This window comes from Neolamprologus multifasciatus, chromosome 19 (assembly GCF_963576455.1).
Source record: "Neolamprologus multifasciatus chromosome 19, fNeoMul1.2, whole genome shotgun sequence".
In the NCBI taxonomy this organism is placed as follows: Eukaryota; Metazoa; Chordata; class Actinopteri; order Cichliformes; family Cichlidae; genus Neolamprologus; species Neolamprologus multifasciatus.
In genome coordinates, this window is record NC_140457.1 from 1,032,341 (window position 1) to 1,050,803 (window position 18,463).

An 18,463-nucleotide genomic window follows, 5' to 3' on the forward strand; every position below is an offset into this window, starting at 1 on the left:
TTTTTTCACTTCCTGTTTCTGCTCTTACATTTTTTTCACTTTGGGATATTTTCATCCTTGAAATGATAACAAAGGCTGGGTGTAGTTGACGCCTCATGTGGTGTAAATGTAGTGAGACCAATAGTGACAGTTTCAGGTTCACAGGGAAACAGCAGACGGCGAGTTTGACTGAACAAACGTTCGTGAATAGAATAGAATAGAATTCAACTTTATTGTCATTGCACATGCACAGGTACAGGGCAACGAAATGCAGTTTGCATCCATCCAAAAGTGCTTTAGCCATGATATAGATATATTACAATTAGGGATGCACCGATACGATACTGGTATCGGGGCCGATACTGTAAAATGTGTGTGTACTCATACTTGTAAAAGTTAACCGATACCAACTTATTTCATTAATCAGAGGGTGGCTTGTCATTTCTGTTGTAGTTTTTTAGATTGGCCACTAGGGGGACATCCCGCGCTAAACAGGCACAGGGTTAGGCGAGTAAGACTGGCAGCTCCAGATAAAAAAGAGAAACTGGAGGCTGCTGTAGCTAGGCTAAACAAAATGTCAGCAGTGTGGAACAGCCAACTTTAACTCAGGTTTTGGAAAAGCGATGAAAAATGTCAAGAGAAAATCCACGGATAGTTAAAATAACAGAGGCTCGACTCATTTTATCGCTCTGGATGACCAGCCAATGCCGGTCGTGGAAAACATAGGATTGCACCGTCTTCTCAGCATACTCGAGCCGCGATATGAAATTGGACACTCTGCAATAATTTAAAAGTTTATTTTATTCTCAAACCTAATTTGTATTTATTTTATTCCAAACAGAAGTGTTTATTTATTATTCTGAAAGCTCGAGACAGTGCTAATAGTTCAGTGATATTTTGTTAAATTACAATGTGGAGACTCTGCAATAATTTAACAGAAGTGCTTATTTTTCACTTGAAATTTTTTTGTGGTCATTTTTATTAAGATTTTATTTTTTATCGGCAGAGAATAAAATAAAACCTGTCTTCCAATTCATTGCATTTGTGTGTGTGTGGTAGAAGTATCGGTTTTTGTACTCTGTATCGGCAAATACTCAGATCCAAGTATCGGTATCGGTATGAAAAAATTGGTATCGTTGCATCCCTGATTACAATATATATATATATTAGCAATAATATAGATATGTAAGTATATTACAGAAATGGGTCTATTATGGTATGTTATAATGTACACGTATGAAGTATGTTATGAATATTCTATAACTATAAGTATGTACAGGCTGTGAACAGGATATAAATATGAAAAACTACACAGAAATGTGAACTATGCAGGTTATAAACAGTTGTAGGATTAAAAACTATCGTATGTACAGAATGATTATTTACACAGAGCTATACAGTAGTGCAGTTAAGATCAGTGAGATATGTGGATAATTTCTGCAGAGGCTATAAAGTGCTGGTGGTTGTGAGTGGTGGTTCAGTTGAACGTGGGTCAGAGGTCAGGAGGCAGTGGAGGGAAACACTGGCTTCCACACTCTCCTTTGAACTCCCCGTAAACAAACACGCTGCAGTGATGTGTGGGAACGTTCACACAGGAAGTCTCACCTCACACACACTTGACACTTGCTGTCATGCATAAGTGCAACGCTGCACTGCTAACACACTGTGGCCTCCGGGGGAGGGGCCTGATCCTGTGGATTACCTGATGGATGTGAGCAGGTCTCTAACCCGTTAACAGAGGGGGCGGGGCCGAGTGTAATAGCCGGGCTGGTGTGATTACTCTGTGATGGACGTCTAAGCGTGTGTTTCCTTTCCGCAGCGTTTCGCTACAACGACCTGGTGTCCCCCCGCTTCCTGGAAATGATTGCCAACCTGTCCGGCTGCACGGCCCACCGCCGCATCAACAACTGCTCGGACATCTGTTTCCACCAGAAGTACCGCAGCCACGACGGCACCTGCAACAACCTGCAGCACCCGATGTGGGGCGCCTCGCTCACCGCCTTCGAGCGGCTGCTGAAGTCCGTCTACGACAACGGCTTCAACCTCCCGCGAGGCGCCACAGACCGCGTCCATAACGGCTACAAGCTGCCGCTGCCGAGGCTGGTGTCCACCACCATGATCGGATCGGAGACCATCACCCCCGACGACCGCTACACGCACATGCTGATGCAGTGGGGTCAGTTCCTGGACCACGACCTGGACTCCACGGTGGCGGCTCTGAGCCAGTCCCGGTTCTCCGACGGCCAGCTGTGCGCTCAGGTGTGCACCAACGACCCGCCCTGCTTCCCCATCCAGTTCCCGCCCAACGACCAGCGGCAGCTGCGGAGCGGCGCCCGCTGCATGTTCTTTGTCCGGTCCAGCCCGGTGTGCGGCAGCGGGATGACGTCTCTGCTGATGAACAGCGTTTACCCGAGAGAGCAAATCAACCAGCTGACCTCCTACATTGACGCCTCCAACGTCTACGGCAGCTCGCGGCACGAATCGGAGGAAGTCCGCGACTTGGCGAGCCAGAGGGGTCTCCTGCGGCAGGGCATCATACAGCGGACGGGCAAGCCGCTCCTGCCGTTCGCCAGCGGGCCGCCCACCGAGTGCATGAGGGACGAGAACGAGAGTCCCATCCCGTGCTTCCTCGCCGGAGACCACCGAGCCAACGAGCAGCTGGGTTTGACCGCCATGCACACCGCGTGGTTCAGGGAGCACAACCGCGTCGCCACAGAGCTGCTGAGGCTGAACCCCCACTGGGACGGGGACACCATCTACCACGAGGCCCGGAAGATCGTCGGCGCCCAGATGCAGCACATCACCTACAGCCACTGGCTGCCCAAGGTAACGGCGCCCGCGCTGCTCAGCTGATCATCAGAGGGAGGGGCTCACGTCATTCAGCTGTTTAATGTAAACGTTGCACGAAGCCAATGAAACGCTGATGATGTCACAGCAGACTAACCCTCCTCTTCTCTCAGATCTTAGGCGAGGTCGGCGTGAAGATGATGGGGCCGTACGGGGGCTACGACCCCAACGTGAACGCCGGCGTCTTCAACGCCTTTGCCACCGCCGCGTTCCGCTTTGGCCACACCCTCATCAACCCGATCCTGTACAGGTTGGACGAGGACTTCCAGCCGATCCCGCAGGGACACATCTCGCTGCACCGGGCCTTCTTCTCGCCGTTCCGCATCGTGAACGAGGGCGGCATCGACCCGCTGCTTCGCGGGCTCTTCGGCGTCGCCGGTAAAATGCGCGTCACCACGCAGCTTCTGAACACCGAGCTGACGGAGCGGCTGTTCTCCATGGCCCACGCCGTGGCTCTGGACCTGGCCGCCATGAATATACAGCGAGGGAGGGACCACGGCATCCCGCCGTATAACGACTACAGGACCTTCTGTAACCTGACGTCTGCTCGGAGCTTTGATGACCTGAAGAACGAGATTAAGAATCCGTCGGTCAGAGAGAAGCTGCAGAGGTGGGCGTGGCCTCAGACAGGCTCAGTGTGACTCGCCGGAGTTAAGTTATGACCTCAGCGTGTTTCTATTTCCTGTTGCAGGCTGTACGGCACGCCGCTGAACATCGACCTGTTCCCCGCCCTCATGGCTGAAGATCTGGTCCCCGGCAGCAGGCTTGGCCCCACCCTCATGTGTCTCCTCGCCACTCAGTTCAAACGCGTGCGTGACGGCGACAGGTAGGTTAACCTTTCAGTACCGAACTGTCACCGAGCGTCACGTGACCGCAACAGATGAATCCTATCTCTCCTTCCTGTCATGTTCAGGTTCTGGTACGAGAACCCCGGCGTGTTCACGCCCGCCCAGCTGACCCAGCTGAAGCAGGCGTCCCTCGCCCGGGTGCTGTGCGATAACGGCGACAACATCACGCGCGTCCAGCGCGACGTGTTCAGGGTGGCCGAGCTGCCTCACGGCTACGTCAGCTGTGACGACGTCCCTCAGATCGACCTGCGCATGTGGCAGGACTGCTGCGAAGGTGAGAGTCAGCAGACGCCGCATCAGCTCGCTCGGTTTATTCTGCAGTTTACTCGACAGCTCAGATCACGACGACCAGGAAACCTCAGCAGACGCTTGTTGTTTTCAAAACACAAACATTTACTTTAAGCTTGAATAAATCACTGGTTGAATATTAGCATTCGAGTGTTTCCCAGATGTGTTGAACAGCTGCAGCGAGGAGCCCTGCAGCCTGCAGACCTGTGAGGGCGAGAGGAGCTTTCAGGACGATGTTTGGTTGTTTTTCTGATCGTCGCTGAGACAAAGTGGCTCTGAGGTCACCGAGGTCGCCGTCTCTGCTTCAACCTTTAAAGTTTATTTTTGCTCCGTAGTGTGAATTTGTTGCACAAATCTGGTCCCAGTTTATTATTTTATACTGCTGCATGAAAACAAACCTCCATTATTAAAAAGAGGCTTTTATTGTGGTGGGAGTGATCTCAGTGTTTGATGTAAAGGTTTAATCACAGGATGGAAACATGTTTCCTTCTTTAAGCAGACGCTGGTGATGAGTCTGCTCTCTGACTGCACGAGCAGAGCAGAAACTATAAACAGAGAACATCCTGTGCAGCTTTATAACTGCGTGTGCTAACAGACACGTGTGTGTTCATGTTTATGTGTCGGCACGAGAGAGGAAGTGTTGTTCTCGTCTTCTACACGCAGTCTGTGAATCAACCGCAGCTGAGATTTGAGCGCTTACATAAAGACGCGGCGCGTAAACCTGGAAGCTGCGTCACTGTGACAGTGGAGAAGGGTTTGTCAGTTTTTTCATCCTCCAGGATGACAAAAGCGGGATCGTTAGGGGGGTCGCGGTCGTCTCCCTCACAGCTGGATAAATGGGTGAGTCGTCTGCACAGCAGAGAGTCTAAAGGAGCGAATAAGTGCAAGATGAAGCACGTCAGAGAAGATTTAAACGCTAAGAGATGAGGGTACCGTGTGCTCCTGTGGTTGATTCCAACATTCAGCCTAAAAGCACTGCAGGTCATAAACGCTCCTTCTGTCGGCCTCAGCGACTCTGTTTTCTTCTTCTACTGATTTTCAGTGTGTTGTGTTTAACCCACCAGACTGCAGAACTAAGGGCCAGTTCAACGCCCTGTCGTACCACTTCAGGGGACGCCGGTCAGCTGAGCACAGCTACAAAGAGTACAAACCTGCCAGCAGCTCCCAGGAGAACAGGTAACAACACCTGTAAACTTCAACTGCTCCAACAGCACAGACGTCGTCCAGAGGTCCAGTTCAGGGACTCTGGTTACCCGAGTCCAGCAAACAGCTAGCAGGCCACGCCCCTAATCATGCAAACCTTTAGGAAGTATCCATGGAGACCAACCAGTTTGTGTATCAGGCTGTAAACTAGGGCTGCCACAATCAGTCGACTAGTCACGATTACATCGACTATCAAAATCGTCAACGACTGATTTAATAGTCGACGCGTCGTTTGAAGCTTTGTAAGATCACAAAAGACGCAGGAATAAGTAGTAGGATTTAAGAGTGTAATAACGGGCTGAAACAGAAGATGGCAGCACTGCATGTACAAGGATGCCAGCTGCCGTTAAACCCCGAAGAAGAAGAAGCTGTGTCCCAGAATTCATAGCGCAGCCCAGCTCAGTTTCCAACAATGGCGGCAGCTAGTTAGTTTTAATATTACTCTTATTATTCTTTCTGGGTCACAAAATAAACGTTTAACATATTTTCAGGCGAGAATGTAGCTGTGTAAACCTCAAATATCTGCTCAGTTTATCAAGACACCACATATTTTCAAAAGCGCTCCGACGTTTTCGGAGACGTCTGTTAGCCACTAGCTCGATAGCTAGCCGGGGGCTAGGCTAACTAGAGCCGTGAGAACACCGGAATCGTTTTCAAACCCACCGCCGTCTTTCCCTACTCAGGTTAAACATGATATATAAGTCACTTAGATAACTTAAAAATGTTACTGTTTGGCTTTTTCAGTATTTTATTTGTTCCTGAGTAAATCGGTTTGGCTGAGATTAAAGTTATAGTTTTTACACAGCTGAATAAACGTCAAGCAGACAGCTGATTATCAGAAGTGTGAGATGCTCCAGAATTTACTCCGGTGTCCTGTTATATTTTAGATAGCAAGGAGTTTATTAAACTTCACAGAAACAATCTGCAAATGTCATTAAAATGTAATAAACTATCATCTTGTCTTTATTTTTAGTTAGCACATACCTTAAACACTTAAAGCTGTAAGCTAATGATAGTTATATAAGAGCAGATGCTGCTGGTGCAATAAGCTGTACGTTTTACATCCAATGGATGATGATCTGATTAGTCGACTATCAAAATAATCGTTTGTGGCAGCCCTACTGTAAACATGTTTATATGTGCTGTAAAGTTTGAACATGGCTGACTCACTGCTGCTCCCTGTGTAATCTCACAGCGTTCCCTGGAGCGTGGGAAGGTCTGGCATCAGTTTTTAGGCCAGAAAATTCTTGTTTTACAGCAGAAATAAAAACACTTGTAGGCCTCAGAAACCTGCGACATAAACTTACAGATGTGTGAGTCAGGTGACCTGCGATGTGGGGAGGAATGCTGTCCTGACAATAACTCAATAACAGATATTTGAGGTGTAGAATAAATAAAACACTCATTTGTGCATCTTTGTCCTATAAACTGTTAACTGTTAACATCTTCAGTCTGTTTGTGTGTGTGCAGCTCAGTGGAGGAAACCCCGGGCAGTCTGGGAAATGTCTCTGCGACTTCCAGGAAGAGCACTGAGCCCTCCATCAACGACTTCCAGGATTTTGTCTCCGACATGCAGAAGACCATCACCAGCTTACGGAAGCAGGTGTGTCTGCATCCACAGACAGATGTTTGCAGCTGTTCTTTGTCCTTTAAATCCAGATTGTGACGTTTGTGATCAAAGTGTCTGAAACTTCTAACCGTCTTAGAAACGTTGCCATGTCTCGCTGCTCAGAGCACAGTTAATTCCTCAAGAAGGGGCGGCATGCCGAGTTCGGCGTGCTGGCTCTGCCCTCTGGTCAGCTGCAGGTGTCGGTGTGTTTGGGGAGGTGAGGTGTGCGTCTGACTTTTAAAATGTGTCGTTCTCATGTTTCTGCAGATTAAAAGACTTGAAGCCCGTTTGAGCACCACTGACTGCACTGACAGCGAGGGCCGTGAGCGAGCGGACGGCGAGCGGTGGAAAAAGGACCCATGCGCCACATGTGAATGCAGAGTGAGTGTAGCGGGCGGGGCTGTGGGTTAACGCGTGAACACGTCCTCTGTCAGACGCCGTTTAAATGTTTCTGAGAGTCTGGAAGCGTCTCGTCTCTGAGCAGCTCATGTTCAGTTTTCGTGTCTGACTGTGTTGCTGCTGGCGATGGCGCTCCGATGCCGGACCTTTCCGCCTCCTGCAGGCCTCGCCTCCACGCCGCTGTGTTGCCATCTTTTGCTCTCCTCTTCCACACCTCTCTGCATTCAGAGGGATGTTTGTAATAACTGAGCTTGGCAGGCAGAAGCAGACGAGGAAGACAGTCTGTGAGCAAACAGAGCAGCCTGTGGTCGTCACGCACGCCGACACAGCAAACTGTGAATCCAAGCAGGGTCGTGATCCTGCATGACGGGCAGGTCAGTCCCAGGTCAGGTGGTCCTGGTGGCAGGAGGCGGAGCGACCGGCTGAGTCACATGGTGTCAGTGTTATTGTCACAAGCAAACAAACAGAACCCAAAATCAAACCTGGGTTTGAACGTGATCATGTCTACCTGCTCTGGTTTGCAGCCGTGTGATTGGCTGTTGAACACGTGAGCTAAATGATGTCACTTCTTATTTAACAGTTTAAGTTTTCTTTCCCGTTTTGGTGTTTTTGGCCTCAGATCTCACAGGTAACGACGTAACGACGTCATGACTTGTCGCCCTTGTTGTGTTTTCCCGACAGGACGCCCAGGTGACCTGCTTCGTGGAGTCCTGCCCAGCGACCGAGTGCAAACGACCCGTCAAGCTAAAAGGCAGCTGCTGCCCGGTGTGCCTCGAGCAGCCGACGGCGGCCGCCCGCCGCCCGTAACGACCCTCAGGACCCCCGCAAACACGCCCTCTGGCGTCTGAACGTCACACGCTCGCAATCAGACGCATGGAGAGGACACGAGACTCGTGAAATCGCGCGGCTCCACCGCCGCCAATGACCTCGACAGACCCAACAGCCTCGTCTCAGTTTTTCGTTTTCTTCGACCCGGGGACGGATTTTATTTTGTTTCCTGTTTGTTGCACCCAGCGGCGCCAGGCTCGCTTTGAAATCGTCCGGCGACGAGCCGCTGTCGCTACGTGGATTTATTTCTGACCCGCCGGATGGATGAGCGGACGAGCGGGCGTGAGACGGGCCGGCCTCTCCTTCCTCCCTGCGCCGAGGCTCCTGAAGAGCCGCGACCAGCCGCCGTTTGCCGTCCTGCTCCTCCCGCTCGACGATAAATCGCAGGACAGGGAAGTAGATGGAAAGGCGGTCGCCATTTCTTGTCTCACACAATATTCTCAGGTTAGAGATGCCGAAAACTGGTGCTACCCCCGATTTTATCCCAGTTTAATCACTAAACCTTCAAAGTATTTTGTTATATATGCAAAGCAGCGTATTTACACTCAGTATGTCCTTAACGCTACGTCACAGTTGAGACGACTGTTGTACTTATGAGTAGAGTTCCTGCATCTTTAACCCGCGGTGCTTTTTATCATGTTATTCTCTTCTTTTCCCTTCTTGTATAAATTGTTGCATATGAAGAAAATGTGAAGCCCTACAAAATGTTTGTAATGCAAAACAAATGTCTACTGATCTGCTCGTCGGTCCACTGACGACTCCCTCGCCGTGTGTGCCGCACGCTCGGCCGGCTCTCGCTCCGGCGCCTTTGTAAGAAACCCTGTTTGTACCACTGTGTTCACGTGCTGCGGACTTTCTTCCAGTATTTTCCTCAGTGTTTTAAAGCCAAAAGTATGATTTTATGTCTGAATGTTGTCCTGGTTCAGTATTCTCACTTTGACCTGCTCATGTTCGGACCGGTGCTTCTGCAGTCGTGGGAAGATGAGCTCAGTAATTTCAATGAAACTAATATTTGACTGGATCTGAACAAGTTTTAGCACAAAGGCCAAACAAACTGTCTGTTTATTAAGCAGCTGAAACGATGCTTACCTGCAGAAACACGCAGCCACAGTCGTGTCGCTAATATCAAATATAAACAATTCGATTCTTATCAGGTGTCTAAATGAGGTTAACACAACCTGCTATCATCTATTCTGCAGACGCTAATGCAAAATGCAGAAACAACGTGATAAACCGAGTCAGCGAGGAGCTGCCAATCAGATGCATTGATTAATCAATCATCATCAGCGCCTCTATGAAAGCAGGAGCTGTGTCAGTTTGCAGGTCTGGATCTTCACAGGAGTGGACGTCCTAGAAAATTCACCGTGAGGTCAGACCCAAGAGTTCCGGCTCAAACTGAGCTAGCATGTGAAAGGTTAAAGGTCATGACAAGCAGAAGAAGACAAGCGTGGGTCGTTTGGAAGAAGAAAGCTGAACAGAGGGCAGATGTTTGTCCATCAACCTAACAGCTGGACCATGAACTCCAAAGATGCTGAAGCCTCACAGTGAAGACACCGACTGAGACGTCACACAGGAAACCGTCACTTCCGGTGAACTCGCATACGCGCTGTCTGCATGATGAATTAATGTGTCGCTTATTCCAGGTCGTATTTACCTCATTTTACAGACTTTATTTTGCCCTGATATGTAAAACAGAAACTTTCTCTTGATTACAGTTATAAAGCTGCACATTTAAAGGTAACACTGAGACTAACGATGAACAGCTGAAATGAAAGCTGGCTGCTGTCCATAACAGACTCGGTGCTCTAATAAGTAGCAGAATATTGCTGCCAGTTTGTGTATTTATGGACAGTTTGGCTAAAAGTTGTTTAGATCCAGTTTAAAAGAATAAAGTGGGGGGGGGGGGCACAGCCTGAGGCTCCGCTGGCGCCGACGACACCGTTCGAGGACTGCGAGCAGCTCTGTCCAAGGACACGCTTGCATTCCTTTGTCCAGCAGCCCCCCCTCCTCGCTCTTCCAGTTTTTGTGCATCCCCCCCCCCCCCCCCCCCCCCCCCCCCCCCGTTGGGTGTTTATATAGGTTAGGAATGCTCTGAGATATGGAGGATGACGCCATGTAGCCGAGCATGTGCGGCGTGGGCCTCTGACCCTCATTCCTTCATAATTGAAGCCATATGAGAGAGGAAGTGATGTTGGGGGAGGGGCGCTCAGGGCCGGGGGGGCTGTTTGTCAGACCGATTTACTGCCTTTCACACGTACTGTACTCCTCGTACTCTCCGTGCACTGACTCGCTCCGTGTAACACAATTCCCGATCTCGTCTTCCTGTTTTTCCTGCGATTGTGTCGGAGCGTGTGCGGTTTTCCTTTCCTGTGTTTTCTTCTTCAGTGGTAACATCCTGCGAGCTGAGGGGCTGATCGGTGACAGTAAAGAGCGCCCACAGTCACACTGGTAAACAGTATCACCTCATACTGGACGAACTGTGTTTACAGCGGTGTCTCCTTCTCCTGCATGTTACTGTTCGTGTCCCCACGTCTCGCTCACAGCTACGAGCTTTGGCTCGCGTCCCGAAGCTCTGTGAGCTCTTTGCGTTACCCGTCTGTGTGTGTTGATAGATGTGTGTATTTGTGGGTCCCTCTTTTTTATTTCCCCTTGAAAAGGTTCCCAGTGTCAGTGGAGCGCGCTGCCCTGCAGAACATGTGTTACCTACACTGTCCTAACCAGCGGTCATCGTGGACAACCTCGTGCCTGTCATGACAGTTGTATTGTACCTTTGCCAAAGAATGGTTTGCACTGTAATGTATGCCTCTCAACAGTAATAATAAATAAAAAAGCCACATTTGAGTTACAGTCACATGTTGGTGCCTGTTCTTTGTCAGCTCGTCGTTAATGAGAGGACTTTTTTATTTGCTCATCACAAAATGACTTTTGTTCCACTGACATGACTCGTCTGCTTTAGTGTTCTGGTTTAAAGCAGATCAGGTCCAAACTACAGAGCCTACAAGTTTGCATTTGACTCTAATTACTCTCAAGTTCCTGCACTTCCTGTTTGGTTTGTTAGTTGGTCAGTTGATGGGTCCCATTACAGTTTTAGACCCATCCATCCCACTTATCCTTGGCGGGGCTGAAACCTATCCCAGGACGAGACGATGTACCTGCAGACATCGACTATCAGTACGGTGAGTCCACCTCCGTCCATACTAGGGGTGGGGAAAAAATTGATACTGTGTAGCATCGTGACATGTTGTTTGGTAATAATGTATGGATACAGGGACAGCAGAAATCGATACTTTGTTACAAAAAAGGTTTTTGTGCTCTGACTTCAGAGCATGTTGATCCTTTTTCTGAGCAAGAATCCTGACATTCCTTCACTGTCCAAATGTGTTTAACTTGTTTTTGGCAGCAATAAACATGACAGTTTACTTATTTTAATTTAAGACATGTTTTATTTTAATTAAGTTTAAAACTGTTTTATTTAATGTAAAATTATATTTTGTTTTAATTTACTTTCAAATTCTTCAGTTGCTGAAGGGGCTGCATAGTTTTCATAAACTGCATAGTTCAGAATAGCTATAATTGTACCAGATGGTTGATTCAGTTAAGTTGGACTAGACTGTAATACAAACCGTTCAGTTTGTCAACAATCAAACTGAAATGAGAGAAAGACTGAGAAAGTGTGAGACTTTGATATTAGAGAAAATGAATATTGATAAAGTTTACCTTTATGTACAGAATCTGAATATCGCAAAATATTTTTAAAAATTGCAATAATATCGTATCGTGGGATGTATGGTGATTCCCACCTCCGTCCATACCTGTGAATATTTAGCCTTTTAGGAACTTTTTGAAATTCATCTTGACCATGACTCTCACATGGAACAGGAACTCTGCAGATCTGTCCTCACATAAACTTCCTGCAGAGGTTAAACTGTCATCTGCATATAAAATGAAACCTGTCAGTAGATTTGGGGCTAACAGTAGTTGACCCTTTAGTGTAGTCCCCACCTGGTCTAATCTCAGAATCATCGATGACCATCAGTTTTTCATTTGTCCTTTTCTAACTGCTGAAGTGCATTTCACTCTTTGAAATCAATCTGCTTTTGGAAACTGTGACTAGTAGACAAAACAGGAAGTCTTGGCTGAGATATCTGCTGCAGACGCTCCAGAGCGCAGCCAGCAATCCTTTGTCCCAACAGCCACATGAAAAACTGGGACTGTTGTGGAGGGTCGCACCAATAAGCTCATAAAGGGCTGAAAGTGGAGCTGAGCTGAGTTCAGTTTATTGGTGTGACTCTCCAAATGTGAGCATCATCTCCCACCCAGGCTCCAGAGTCAACGGCCAATTCATGCAGTAGATGGAAGAGGACGTCTCGGCCCGAACATCTGAACGTCCCTGAAAACCCGTCCGCAGGTTAAAAGGCCTCAGTCACGCAGGCCTGCATGTTTCATGCAAACATGGAAACTGCAGCAATCTGCAAACAACCTAAAACCTCACAGGAGCTGTTCTGCTCTACCTTCAGGCTCCGGTTCAGTAAGTAACCTGTGCTCCACTGAGTCAGGTTAATCAGACCCATCCTTTGCTGCAGTCGCTCACCTCAGCAGGGACACGCCTACTGTGTTGCTAACAGTTGCTCCACCTGTTGCTACCGTTCACCGTGTCGCTGACCTTCAGTGATCGCTGGTCGCTCTGGCAGCTCTGTGGATGAGAGCAAATCAGCAACACACCTGCAACCATGAAGACTGAGCATGCTGTGCCTTTAAACATTAGCATGTTAGCACACTAACTGCCAGCTTTTGCCAAGAGCAACAACAGCATCTAAACTACGTGCAGACAAGCAGAAAGCAGCTGTGAGGGATGTTTGTAAGGTGAGTAATATTAGCAGCTTCAGACTGCTGGCCACATGTGGTTGGAAGTAAATGAGCTCTGCTCCCCACAGACTCGGCTCTGGCAGCCGGACCGGAGTGGACGGAGCCTCTGGAAGGAAAACCGGACCGGGAAATGAGGTTTCCAGTGCTGCACAGATAAAAGAGCCTCCATCTTTTAGCCTGGCAGGAAAACACATTATCGCCCTGACAACAAGGGACCTGGCTCACTTGGAGATCCAAACAGGAATACACACATGTGTCTGGTTGCTTCCTCGTCTGCTGCAGAGTTTAACATGAAATGTCCAGACTGAGCGATTCAGAGAGAGGTGGAAAATCTGATTACGTAAGTGTTGTGGACGGGCGAGATTAGACCAGCATGTCTCACACACACACTCAGCAAAGCAATGCAGGCCTACAAAATCTAACCCTGAGATCTGGATCTGCATGCAGTGTGTGTCAGAGTTTGATGCAGAGCACTGGGGCTAAATTTCAGGGTTTGGAAAGGACACGAGTCTGCAGCTGCACAGTCCTGGCTACCCGGCGAGCCGCCTGCTTCCCACTCATCACATACTGGAATTTCATTTAGGCAATTGGCCCTCAGCGATGCACCTCTCGCTCGCCAAGGTGGGGGATTCTTTCCCCTCGCTAATAGAACGTCATTCTCATTTCCAGAGCGGGGCGGATGAAAGCCAGAGAAGTGGTGTCCTGCTGAGGGAAAATGGGTTTTGCATCCCAGCACTCAAAGGACTGCGGCGATGGCTTGTGACCCCCGGCGGGTAGGAAGTGTCATGAGATGGATTCCCGCTAGCGTTTTTGGCTCTGACACACGAGGCAGAGTTTACAGGGCAGGTGTTTGCATAAAGCAACTGCTGAAATCACAAGAGATGCAGCTAATCAACAGTTTAATGTGCTTCACCGAGTTATTAAGAATTACAGGCGCTTTATGTCACGCAGACGTAATCTTAGTCCTGCTGGAGGCGCAGGAGGGATCTTTTTGAGAGCTCGCAGCTTCCTGTGAGCGTCCTGCCAGAGTCCAGACAAACAAACTGTGAGCAGGTCTGTGCTGATGGACGGCAGCTGAGTGTTTATCTTTTCAACAGCTTTTCAAAAGCTCCACACTCTCAGCTGGGCTCTCGTCTCTCCCCTTGTTGACATGAGCGACACGCCCATTTCCTGCCTGCATGTTCACTTTATTCTGGTTTATTACTTTTAGTCTATTGATGTCATAACGTCATTAGTTATAACACGTCTTTGTTGGAGTTTGCTTCTGCTGCCTTGAAGTAGATTAAACGTTTATTTCAGGTTTACAAAAACACATGAAAATCATCCTGATACCATGTGCATGAAGTTTAATCACAAAACTGGAAAATACGTCTATAAAAGTCAAAAACCTGAAACCTGACCATGAGGTGCTGGCCTGTCACTGGAGCATGCTCAGTTAGAGACTGAGGCTACCCATAATGCACCAGTAAAAACAAAGGAAAGCAACCAACCAACACAATCACTCCCCACATGAATCACTCATCACATCTCTCGGCCTGTGACCTGTCCCACTTCCTGAAAACGAAACTCAAACTCAACGGTTTGACTCACGGGAGGCGGTCGAGCATCCGTCACAGAGAGACGAGTACAAGAATGCACAGCAGGACTGCAGGAAACAGTCCAGAGCTGCTCGAGAAGATCACCATGAATGTGAGAGTGAACAAATCTACATCACTTATGTTTTTATGGATGTTTCTTCTGGACCTTTTGATCACAGCTGATCGTTTTCTGAGCCCACGTGGAATTATCAGCTCACGCCTGCGAGGACGCGCTGATGTGCAGCGTCGTCTCCCTGCACACGGCGTGAACCTGGATGAAACTGGTGGTTGGGTTCAGACTCGCGCTGTGATTGATGCAGACGCCATGAGTGGGCGTGTCCTATCTGCCCGCCTGACTCGTCTCTGTGGTCACAACAAACTGGACACATCTTTAGGTGCTGGTTCAGAGCCAGGAGCCTGAGTGAACAGATTATAATCACGAGCAGATGTTGGAATCTATAGGCTGCATCTGCTGTGGGAGCCCGTCCCGTAGCCACTCACAGACTCACTCAGACTCTGTGTCCAGGCTTTTTACAGGTTCCAGGTTTAAAACCAAGAACCCATCAGTCAGGGAGCAAATCTGCTGTGAGCCCACAGAAAAGTTCACATCCTTGATTTTAATCTCAGGGGATTAAAGTTCCTGTAAATGTTCAGATGTTCTGACTTCAGTGCACAGATTATTAGTCTCCTGTGCTGCAGTGCTGAATGCAGGGTCGGGCAGATTTGACTAAGACTGCATGTGAAGTTCACAAACAAGCTTCGCTCTAAATGCTCGCGTGTTTGTCTGCCAGCGTTAACGATGGCGATCCAGAGAGACAGTGATGAGGAAATGTTTGCATGCTCAGTGGAAACGTTGTGCTCATCAAACCTGGCAGAGAGCTTATTGGCCTCATGTGCAGCAACTGCCCCTCAGGAGGTCTCTGTGGAGCTCCAGCCTGATGTCCTCAACGTCTCTGTTTGCATCTACTGTGACGTTAGCATCAGCAGCTAACTGCTAACAAAGCATCTTTTCATTCAGCATGATTCATTCCTGTTCTTTGTGTCCAGAGTGCTTTGGATTCATTCAGTGGCAGCGATACTCAGAAAACACGCGGCACGTTTGACTCATTTATTCCTTCCAGCTGCTCGATGATCTTCGACATGTTTGTGAAACTCCTCGTGTTTTTGTCCTGAACGCTCGCCTCGAGCGCTTTAAAAAAGTGAAGCAAGCACCTCCTTATGTCACACTGCAGCCTTTCATATTTAGACTCGTGAATCTGAGAGGATGCTCACGTAGATAAGTATGTCTGCTTTACACGCACAAAGACTTCAGTTTTATTTATAACTGGTAACAGATGGGACCACAAATATGCATCCTGCACAGAGGCGACATCAGCAGCAGAAAAGGTAATCCTAACAAGCAACTGCAGATGTGTTCAGGCATCGTATCCTCAAATAAAAGTGTCGTCTTAACACTGGAAGCATCGTGCATGACATAATGATTCCTGTGCTAATGACAACAGGAGCGTCACAAAGTCTAGACCAGGGGTAGGCAACTCCAGGCCTCGAGTGCCGGTGTCCTGCAGGGTTTAGATGTGTCCTTGATCCAACACAGCTGATTCAAATGGCTAAATTACCTCCTCAACATGTCTTGAAGTTTTCCAGGGGGCTGGTAATGAACTAATCATTTGATTCAGATGTGTTGACACAGGGTGAGATCTAAAACCTGCAGGACACCGGCACTCGAGGCCTGGAGTTGCCTACCCCTGGTCTAGATCAAGGCACTGGAGGGGCTGGGATGGCAAAGTTTAACAATGTTATTTATGTCACAGCCGAAATAATCAGCAGCCCTGAAATCTTTCCAGAAAAAGCACCATTTCTCCCAGAATATTGTTACAGTTACAAATGTTTCGGTTTATTTCGTTTATTTGCATTTGCTCAAAAAACCCCAAAAGAACAAAAGTCACATTTGAAGCGTTTCACACAGAACTCGGGCCGGACAAAATTATTGGCATCTTTTCAATATTAATAAATTGATAAATTAATAAATTGTCTTATGTCAAGCGTTTGATGCTCGTTTGAACTCACCTGTGGCAGCAAACAGGTGCTGGCAATGAAGCAATCACACCTGAAGCCGGTAGTAGTGTGAGTGTGCTGCACGGAGGACAGAAAGGAGAGCACAGAGCTGTCTGAGGACTTGAGAACTTTGCTCACTGTGTAGGTTCAGGAACATTTCATCATTTGGTGTAAAAAGATTTGCTAAACTGCTCATTGGGCCACGATGAGCTGAGAGTGACAGATTTGTCTCTGTTGCACATGCTAAAGCACAGCCAGCACTACCTGCTGCCCTGCTGGCTGCTGCTGCTCTCAGTCCCTGAACTCGGACCCACTTTCATCACATCTCCTGCAGACACGAGTGGCTCCGGATGACCTCCACCACACTGCCCTGCACGTTGAGAATAGATGCTGAAAGGGTTGAAGTCTGTGTGAAAGTGAAGGCTGTTTGTTCCTCTTTCCTCCTCAGTCTCTGATTTCATTCTCAGCTTTGCTCTTTTCAGCTTCCAGCGTTTAAGTTACACAAATTACATTTACAGCTGTAACTCGATGCCAAATAGAGTGCTACATATGACCCCCCTCCCACCAGGGGGACTCTTTCCCCCCTTATGAAAATACCAAACTGCTTTCCCAGGTCTGTAAAGTGTGATTGCCTAAGCAGACTGTATCCTGAAACGCAGACACAGATAAGAGGTTTAATCGTCAGTGTTCTCCAGGTTAGATTATTTCAGACGTGTGAGTGCTGGGCAGAGTAACGGTTGCTGATAGAGAGCCAAGCATGTGAGGACTGGCCGAGCGCCTCGCTGGCAGATGACCGACTGGCAGATGGGATGACTCGGTGCGTGACTGACTGATCGGCCCGCTGGTTGATTTGCCCACATTCCTCGGTGGACGCCAGCGGGGTACAGTCTGACCCAGCGTGATAATCCTCTCCTCGCCTCCAGGACCCCCTAATCGGCCCTCCTTCAGGCATAAAATGGGCCAAGCACACACTGGAGGAATGTATGTTCACAGGCACACAAACACCGACCGTGACGCCAAAAAGAACCATCTGTCTGCATCTCTTAAGAAAGAAAGATAAACGACCTGTCTGCAGCTTTCTTCAGAGCCTGGGAGAAAATAAAACTCTAACTCAGCAAAACCACTGAGAGACACTTGGATGCACGAGGAGTCAAAACAAACGCATGTCGGTTTTCATCGATGGAGTTCATCTGCGACCGTATCTCTGAGGCCTGTCGGCGCTGACGGGCTGATGTCGGACGCTCAGTGAGGGGGGGTGCTGCCCCACGGTTGCCTACATGGCAGCGTGTTAGCATACAAAGACTTGGACGTGTCTCCTGGTCTCAGGGTTTGAGTTCTGCACTCCTGATTGATGCGATCGAGTTTCTGTTTGGACTTCTTGGCTGTTTCAGTGCTCGCGGCTGTTTGTTCACTTGGTTTTTCTCGTCTCGTTTGAGGTTTTACTTCACGCTTTGTGTTTCTGTGCCCAGCCGTGCTGTTCTTGGCCCTCACCTGTGTCTAGTCTTCAGTCAGTTCTCTGCATGTTCTCCATGTTTCGCCCCGTTTCTTCAGCTCTTTGTCAAAACTTCAGTTTGTTTCGCTGAAGTCGAGCCTGTTTCCCCCTGTGTGTGATATTCTGTTTCCTTTGGTACTTTGTTGGTGGATATTTGTCTTCGTCTCATCTTCACACACCTCTGTGTGACATCACGGTTGAGGCTCAAAGAGTTTGGGGTCTTTTACTAATCTGTTGAAATCGCTCTCAGAGATCTAAAAGTGAAAAAATATTCATACGCAGATGATGAGACTCTTTTTTGTTTTTACTTTCTTAAAGATTTGACACCATGACGGCCTCCGCTGTGGTGTACACACAGCAGACCTCAAACTGTTGGACCTCCTCAAAAATAAGGACCAGGGTCACTGAGAGAGTTTCTGATGAAGCTAGGGTTAGGGGTCAGGGGTTAGGGTTCACTAACCCAGGCTTCAGT

The 18,463-nt window shown here is 48.4% G+C and overlaps 1 protein-coding gene across 2 annotated transcripts in view; it reads left to right on the top strand.

Annotated features, from left to right (window-relative positions):
- Window positions 1–15,873, top strand: part of pxdn (peroxidasin) — a 42,348-nt gene extending 26,475 nt beyond the window's left edge. For both annotated transcript variants that reach the window (XM_085142681.1, XM_085142680.1), the window contains 8 exons: window positions 1,799–2,805; window positions 2,940–3,436; window positions 3,518–3,652; window positions 3,740–3,948; window positions 5,027–5,138; window positions 6,636–6,768; window positions 7,042–7,155; window positions 7,855–15,873. In XM_085142681.1, coding sequence (XP_084998807.1) covers window positions 1,799–2,805; window positions 2,940–3,436; window positions 3,518–3,652; window positions 3,740–3,948; window positions 5,027–5,138; window positions 6,636–6,768; window positions 7,042–7,155; window positions 7,855–7,980 — 2,333 coding nt within the window. In that variant the 3' untranslated portion in view covers window positions 7,981–15,873. The remainder of the gene's footprint in view (window positions 1–1,798; window positions 2,806–2,939; window positions 3,437–3,517; window positions 3,653–3,739; window positions 3,949–5,026; window positions 5,139–6,635; window positions 6,769–7,041; window positions 7,156–7,854) is intronic.
- Window positions 15,874–18,463: the final 2,590 nt, after the last annotated feature.